General features: G+C 38.4%; 1 protein-coding gene across 1 annotated transcript; it reads right to left on the minus strand.

Annotated features, from left to right (window-relative positions):
- Positions 1-7327: 7327 nt before the first annotated feature.
- On the minus strand, positions 7328-8357 carry LOC108378639 (serine protease SP24D-like). Its single transcript, XM_017634944.1, has 2 exons — positions 8033-8357; positions 7328-7964 (listed from the first exon to the last, which is right to left on the minus strand). Exons 1-2 carry the CDS (start codon positions 8341-8343, stop codon positions 7418-7420), a joined length of 858 nt encoding a protein of 285 aa, XP_017490433.1. The 5' UTR covers positions 8344-8357; the 3' UTR covers positions 7328-7417.
- Between the last annotated feature and the right edge of the window lie 688 nt (positions 8358-9045).

Genomic DNA, 9045 nt, shown 5'->3' on the forward strand with positions numbered 1-9045 from the left:
CTATACAAGAGGTGGTGCAGTCGCCACAAAGTACAAAACTGCAATAAAAATGTAAAAAAAAAAATTGGCAACGCAAGTTAATGCTACTTTTGCTTTTTCTCAAATAACAAAAAAAAAAAAATATACACACAAATAAGTAAAAGCGCAAAGAAACTGGTGTAGTGTGGTAGGAAAAATGTGAAATTTATATTTTTTCATATCTGGCGCCGCGTTGTCTTGCCAAGTATGTCCGCAGTAGCAGTTGAACTACCCTCATCGACTGAAGCTTGCTTACTTTCTGTCGTTGGTACGATACGCCGCCGTTCTGCGGCTGACCAACTTTCGCAATGCATCACTGGCACAGATCCTAGCTGCCAAAAAATGCGAGGTGAGCAGCAAAACCACAACAACAGTAACAAGTGTGACCAAAAATCTCTCCAAAACATAGGGAAAAAATAAATTCAAAATAACCAGCAAATGTTACGCAGGAAAGGACGTTTGGAGCCCAGCACAGCTTCAGTGGCTGCCTGGCTGTTGGCGGCCGTTACAACTTCCGTTTTGATGCAGATGCTTTTGGTGCCATTGGTGTTGCTTGTTACTCGTACTAACTGCTGTTATAGTTGCAATGATAATAAAAAATTTACAGCAAACATTTTGCATATTTCACTTCCGTTTGTTGTAATGGTGGCGGGCAGAAGACAAATTTAAGGCCGAAGGAGAGAATGCCAAACCAGAACAAATGTTGCAAGGGCCATGTTACTGCCCAAGTGTGCCCTTTTGTTGCTGTTTATAACTGCAGTTATTGCACTTTTTATAGGAGTTTGAGAGCTGGCATAAGTCACATATGCCCGCGTCAGCAGGAAGTATGTATATACATCGGTAAATAAATAGTACATGCAAACAAGTAACAAGCTTCCAAAGTCACGTTCACAATCATTGTCATTAACACATGGCTGTTATATGAAGAAATTTCGTTACATAAATTGTGAGTACAGTTGTGGTATTGTGGGGTCTCTGGATACGCAGTTGGGCGTACAAACCGCTTTCTTGTGCCCCCATTCACGCGCTCTTGACAACATGAGTTGAGATGTGGTGGCAAATCCGTGTGGAGTTTCGGATCTCGGTAAAAAATAGAGGTAGCTCCCAATAATTCGAGTTAGAGGTTCACTGAATTTGATTTAAAGGTCTGCAGCGCCCCTCCTGCAAGAGGTAAGGCTGCAAGCGGACGTCTGTCTTGGATCAAGCTGCGAGCTATATAAACGTTCGTTCAATGAACCCAGGATTTTTTGTGCGCGGACATTATTTGCTCAGAGTCGGCCGCTTTCTTTTGAAGATGACTATGGTAAATGGTTATGATTGAGGGCAGCAACCTGGAATGCTCGGACTTTTAATGGAGAGGGTGTCTATATTTGGCCGATTGATGTCCACGGCAAGACCAAGGCTATATGCATCGCCATCTAAGAAATGCAAGACAAGAAAGACATAGTACGTCGCAACGTCTACCACAGCTGCCCTGTAAGGCGCAAAATATCGGTGTGGGATTTATGGTGGCAGAGAGAGGGGCTCCGTTTGCGAGTACTATTGTCCACTGCGGTGCACAACTTTCTCGCTACAATTCGCATCAAAGCGAGATTCCTACACATCTCGTGAGAAAGTTTAGTACACCAGATATTATCATCGCACAAGGATATTTCGTTGCCACGGAGGTCAAGGAAAGGATTTTTGGTCAAACAGTCCGAAAATGAAGCCTACACGACGAATCGTACGATAACGCACGTCGTGAATAACCTTAAAATTTTTGAAGCAATCTTTGCTTGTCTGCAGACTTTCTCAGAGGGCACAACCACAATTGCCGCAGCAGCACTTGGGTTGCCCCCAAAGAAACGTTGTCGACAACGCATAAGGCAACTGATAGGCAGCTTCTCAACTATGCAACGCCCCTGAGGTAGCCGGGAGAAATTAGGACCAGTGGACAAAACTACGGACTTGCCATAATATACCACACCGCGGACAGCCATAGGATACCATCCTGATGTCGCCGGAACAATCAATTTCATAGTGAGGCTTAGAAGCTCCCATGAAGGGAGCCAGAAATTCCTCGTCGGTTTCTACAGACGTGAGCATCCGATCCGAAACATCAGAGGCTATATATGTGAACCGAAAGATGAGCTTCAGAACTACTAATCTACGTCAACTACAGGACCCGGCGCTATAAAGGCAGATATAAACAATACTCATCGGCGACAATACCATCCTAGTATACTAATTACCGTCCCGTAAGTGTCGTCATCCAAGTTCAATCTCCACTGATCGCAGAGGAAGAGCTTTAGCGAGAGATTCTCGTTGCTCTAGCTCAAATTTCGTCTGGATACTGTAGAAAGTTAAACTCCTACCTATGCCGACTAGACCAAAATATAGGCAGCATGTTGAGATTTGCCATATGACACCTCATCAAATACCCACTCAAACCAAACTCTACTTACACCACCACTCTCCCACTGGGAAGCTGGACTACAACGATTGAAGGACTATCCGACACTAGGCTGGGTGAATTAGCCACTACAACAACAACCCCCAACATAGAGTCCTTAGTTTTAGCTTTACCTTAGCTGATATCCCTCTAAGGGTACCGGAGCTCCAACTGCCTTATCTCGACCCACGAAGATTTATCCATCCATTGCTCCATCCTAAGCCCAACAGATACCAGCATTTCACCCTTTTTTCGATTCCTTCGGCTCACATAAACAAACACATCCACATGTACGTAACCCAGGTACTTTTACGTTTGGTCCTGCAATTTTTTGTGTTTGTAAGCCGGTATATTTGGGGCACGCGACTACATATTTGGGACGCATTGAAATGTGGCGTGTTAACGCGGTTATATGAATGCGAAATGCATGTGTACAGCTTGTATTTGCACCACGTACCAGGAAAGGGCAAAATGCAAAAAAAAATGCAAACAAGTTTGTACGTGGCACGAAAAATTGTTCCTCGGAATTTTTAGCGCAGAAACTGTTTGCATTTGGAACAGGTGTGGCTTAGCTTCCGCAAGGCTTTGCCGCTAAAAGAGCGCAATGAATTTCGCTGTACCCGTTAGAATGTGCGCACCTGTGTATGCGAGTGTGTAGTCAAAAAGACGATAATCAAAATGTGCGCAATGCCGCGTTTAATTTGAAATTTTAAGCAGCAATAAAACGATGGTTCCACTATTGCAATGGCAGAGTGAAAAAGAAATAAAATAATGGAGTAATGCAAGAAAAAGGCAAAGGCGCAAGCCATTTGGGTTTGTAGAAATTTTTAGAGCGTTGGTTGTGAGTTCTCATAATTTTTGAAGTTAGTATTTTTATGCGCTCATGCCGCGTTGATTTTTTTGGAGCTATTAAAAATTGCGCAGCAATACTTTTTCCATAGTTTTTGGTAGTTTTGTGCTAAAATTACGAAACTATTTAGCAATTTTTTTTTTCCAATTTTGGCAAACTGCATGGATTATTTAGCTATTTTCTGGCTGCCACTCAGCCGCCAGAATCAGATGTTGCCCCGCAAAAAAGGGCAAGGAAATAGCAAAAGTTTCGCTTTAGTAAGGTTGAAAATAAACGTGCAACTAGAGAAGAAAAGCGGCAACCTAAAATTAAAAAGAACACAACGTTGACTTTTGCGCCAACTTTTGCGCCAACATTTGACCGCATTTTGACGGGTTCCTTTTATTGTTGTCGTTGCTTGAAAAATTTATTGCGCGATAATTACTTTTAATTTTCGACTTTCGGGGCATACTTTCATACGTCTACTTTGTGCTGCAAGCGCAGGGACAAACGTGGGAAATGTGTGAAAAATAGTGTAGAATCAGGCTCTCACTCTACCGCTTACATAGATACACACTCAGCTATACAAGCACGAAATGGCACACACAATTCGCATTTTCTGCTTCTTTTTGCTACCCTTTTTTCTAGGCATTCCGCGGCCATATACATATATATCAACGCTATGGGCCATCGATTTATTTTGTTCGAAGAAGACATTCGCAATAATTTCAAAATTAAAAAAGAATTTAGTGGTCGCTACCAGGGTTTAAAAAATTTAATTTTTTTCAAATCGTAATAGTCCGAAAAGCTCTTGATATTAACCAGTTATAACTCGGAAAATTTAAGAATTTACATGACTAAGTTTCAAAAATATGTCAAATATATCAGATTTCAAGTCAAAATTGTGTCGATATTTCTACGGTTTAAAAAAAAAAAAATAAATTTTTTCAATCCCTAGTAAAAGCTTGACAGTTGACAGCTGTCAAATGGACTGTGAATTTTTCTAAAAATAAGACAATATTTTTTAATCTTTTAGTACTATATATTTCTGAGATATAAAAAAAAAAAAACATAATATAATAACCATGATTATACTAAGTTACAGCCGTAAGTATAAAACCCGTAAGTGTACTAAGATATATATCCGTAAGTGGGTACCCAGGTATTCCGGTTGGGCTACAACGTTAATTTATTTGGTTGGGCACACTAGTGGTAAAGCGTAAACAGGCGGCAGCGTTGATCCGGATCAACTCTGGAATTAACTGCAGTTGATCCGGATTAAGTCCAAGTTAATCCGGATCAACGCTGCCGTCTGTTAAAGCTTTTAGATAATGCTTCCGGGCGCTAAGTATGCATGCTCTTGAGCTCTTCACTCATCTAAAGCGCCGTTCATTTTCTTGTACGTATAGCCTACATACCTTTTCTGAGTTGCGTTGCTTTTTCTCTTACCGTAATATATGTAAATAAATGATGTCAACTAAAGCCGCACATGAATCCCTTCTGGGATGCATCTTTTAGCTTGACTCATGCAATGTCAGAAGCGTGTAATATCAAGCAAATTTCTATTTACACAAGATACAAATGAGAGAAATTATTTCTGCTTTCGCGGTAAAAGTGCATTTTACAGCAAAAAAAAAAAATTGTAAAATGTGAAATAACAGAGATTGGGTCACGGCATTAATTAACTCAGTTGCGGATAAATCCGAGATGAAGATAACATTGTGTGTAGTGTTAAGTGTAGTCGTTGAAAGCGGATTATATATCGTCGGCTTAGAGTGTAAACCTGCTAAATCCGTTTTTTGGCAAAATTGACCTTTTGATGCAGTTCGAAGGAGTAGGCGATTCCGCAGTTGGCAAGCAAAAAAAATACGTCAATATAAAAATGTAATTGTCAAAAATTGTTTGATGAGTAAAGCTGCTAAGTACACTCAGTTCAAATTCAACTGCTAATTTCAACATATTGTGCTTCTGTCGCTCGATTATTGTTCTAACTTAGAGTATTACTTTATGCATTTAAGCCAAGGTAATAGCCAGCAAATAAGCTTTAATTTTTTATATCTCAAGGAAATTATTGTTACTTGTGGAACGAAACAGAAGGAAGATTGAATGCAGACGAGTTTTCCAGCGTGTGGGTAGATTTGATAGAAAAAAAATTTAGTACCAAATAATAGTTCCGGGGAGCCAATTACAGTAACTTTTTATAGCGATGAATGCACATATCAAAACTGAAACTGTATTATGACTAATGCTTTGTTATCCATAGCTGTGTATAAATAACAATATCATTACTAAGCAAAAGTTTCTTGAAGTAGGCCATACCTAAATGGAAGCTGATTGTATCCATTCCACTATCGAACGAGCACTTAAGAAAAGAGATAGCAATGTTCCTGCAGAATACATTGAATTATGTAGATCAGCTAGCAAAAAAGCAAAACCATATGACGTAACTTATCTTAGTTACACGTTCTTTAAAAGCTTTAACACAGTTCAATTCTTTAATAGAATTCGTCCCGGTCGCGGCAAAGGTGCTGCTAAAGTAACTGATATACGTACCCTACGGTATACACCAAGTGGCGACATACATTTCAAACTAAAATTCTCCAACGAATGGGAAGTAATACCGCAAAGAAAATCCTCAGTAGCTGTTTCCTTGCCGTTTTCTCACCTTCCGAATTTATACGAGAGTAGGCGTACGATTGCTCGCAGAAAGTATGAGATCTCCAGTATTTCAAACGATTACTTCCTGAAGATTACCAGGGCCTACTATGACAATTTACCTCATGATTGAATAATATGTATCATACTTTCTAGCATTATTGAGTTCCTACTTAAATTATCTTATATGTGGACTTTGTACTATTAATTTGAGAGAGGAATACTTCACGTATAAACGGAAGAACAAATCTGTTGTATTATTTTATATATTTCATTGTTTTTATCTATGGAATCCTATTTTAATTAACATTTAAATTGAGCTCGTAATCACAAAAAAATAAAATGGAAACAATTTCATTCATACAAAAAACCACTTCAATTTTGAAAATACAAAAACTAAAACCTACTAAGTTAGAAATTCGCCAANAAAAATAGGTTACAAATAACTGAAATCCCAAATGCTAAAAGCACCTTCATAGTTTCTGTAATCAATATACAGGAGTTCGCTAGGCTGTAGCCCTAGGGTCCGCGTTTTATAAGAGCAACAAGTGGCCTTTATCAGCATATGGGTCCTGGTTCTATTTAAACAAATAATTGCAAAGGTTTAAAGTGAGAAGAACAAACGCAGATGTCTTAGCGGATGACTTGGCTGTATTATTTACCGGCAAATTTTTGTCAAAAAAATAATGATCTGATGGAATTCGTTTTATTCAATCATGAGTAATTTATGAAATTGGAGTGATAGAAGTTAGCCAGTAGAGAATAATCGGAAGGGTGAAGCATATTGTTATCCTCAGCATAATAGGCGAAATAATTAATGCACCCCAAGAAGGCTTGAATATGATCTTTCATCTGAAGCCGTCTCTAGTGCGCATAACTGGAGCAAACGCAAACGGAGCTCTTAGGATAAGATAATAAAAATTGTGAAATGACACAGAAATCATAAGTGAAAGTAAAATCAAGGCTAACGAAGCTGCCGGTACAACTAGAGAATCATTGTGACGGAAAGTTATGGTATTACTTATTACACCGTTGCCTAAAAAATGGAAAAAGTAGTTTGCGTGGGTGACATTGGATTTGGAAATTATATCCCAGCTATGCAGGAAAAACAAAGCCACATTAAGAGTTCTTATCAAAAAATATTGAACCAACACTGAGGTCGAGATACGCCATTTTCTATGAAAATGTTCAGTTCCATACAAGTTCTCCATACAAGGCGACTGAAGCACTTGGGACTAGGCTTTTTCATCAACTGCACATAGATATTGTAAGCGAGTGGCTATATAGCTACAAAATTTCATCAGTCAGCAAAGTATATCAGAGAATGTTACCAACCAACTAGGGTTTATTATTTTCTATTTCAAATCTGTATATGTTTAAAACAAGTTTTCAAATTAAATTGCAAAATGAATGTTCATACAATTATTTATTTTTTTTATTCCCATTCCTTAATAAAATGTTGAACATGTACATATCCTTCACTTTTATCCAGCAATTTCGGAATCCAAATCAGAGTTTTCCACTATCCATCTTTTGAAGTATGGTATCTTAGTAAAGCCATCCGGGTTATTATTGCCACATCCATTTGAATGATAACTGGCAATGCCAATCAAAAAGCCTTGATAAACAGCCGGACCACCATCATCGCCATCACAAATTCCATTTCCGAGTACCTTTTGCAGACAAAGTATCTGGAGTGTACTCGAACCCACAAATTTAGAGCAATCTTCAGTTTTCAAAACGAACAGATTTCTGGCGTACAGCAGTGTATCAGAAAGTGGACCAGCTTCACGAATACGTCCCCAACCAGACACAGTGACCTGTACACCAGCGGGTGGCAAAATAGCAGCTAACGGTATTGGTTGTATAAGATCGCTGTACTCGAGTGAAATATTAAGCTTAAGTAAGGCGATATCATTGTTGTAAAAGTAAAATTCTTCGTGAGGTGTAATCTTTGATACACCGGCAACTACACCACCCTCAGTGCGATTAATAGAACCCGCCTGTACTGTTAGCTGAGATGTACGGAAACTAAAAGATTACATATTTATAAACTAAATATTAATATATATCTACATTAGTGTGTGGTATGATCTTACCTGTATACACAATGCGCTGCAGTTAGTACATAATTTTGAGAAATTATAACGCCACCACAATTATGTTGTCCACCTACGCGTACCGAAACTTGGTAGGGAAACTGACCACTGCCGGCAACACGTGCATTCAATATCCGTGGACTTGGTAACAAAGACCCTTTAACAATGGAACTGGAAATGCTGCCAGCTTGTATGACACTTATGCCCATACAAATGAGAATGAGAAGTTTTGGAATATAATTCGGATAAGCCATGGTTGCTTTCAATCGTCGTTTCATACAAATTGAATGCTCACTGGCAGTAGCTAGCATTTATATACCGGGCTAGAAGGACCAGTAGGAATATAGTATGCCTAGCAAAAACGTAATATACTTAGCTCATTAAGAAGTGATTAAGTTTGTTCAAGACTGTTATCTATGTTAATTATTTGAACTGTCGAAACTTTACATCAAAAGTATTAAAACTTACGATTTAACTAAATAAATTAATTTTCTACTACCGAAAAGTAGGAAAGTGTAATTAGATTCGTCTGGATTGCATATACTAATTTGTATGGCTGTCGTTATTTTATCTGTAGTTGCACGTGCCATTTTCCTTTTCGATACAATGTTGTTCCGTTGTAATTAAATTACTTCTCGGCTTTCACATGCTAGGTTAGATGAATGTTAGTCTGTATCACCTTACAAGCAAAGTACAAAAATGTTACGATCGTACCTAAAGTTTTTTGCAAGGCAATTTCGAAAAACATTTTTTTTTGCCGAATCTAGAGAGTTCCGTTTTATATTTTTCGGTGCGGTGACATCAACAATCGGTTAAATTTTTTTTAATTATTCTAATGGAGTAATAAATATATGCACTTCCTTAGAAAAAGATCAATTATTTGTGGCGAGCTTCAGTTTACTGTCATTAGGGTGGGACGTTAGGGTGATAAGAACATCGATCAGGTGAGTAGGTACTAAAACGGGGTGCTTGAGGTCATTGGGTGTTGAAAAAAATGTAAATAATATTTTAAA

This window comes from Rhagoletis zephyria, unplaced genomic scaffold (genome assembly GCF_001687245.7).
Source record: "Rhagoletis zephyria isolate East Lansing unplaced genomic scaffold, Rhagoletis_zephyria_1.1 Rzeph_scaffold_14598, whole genome shotgun sequence".
NCBI classification, from domain to species: Eukaryota; Metazoa; Arthropoda; class Insecta; order Diptera; family Tephritidae; genus Rhagoletis; species Rhagoletis zephyria.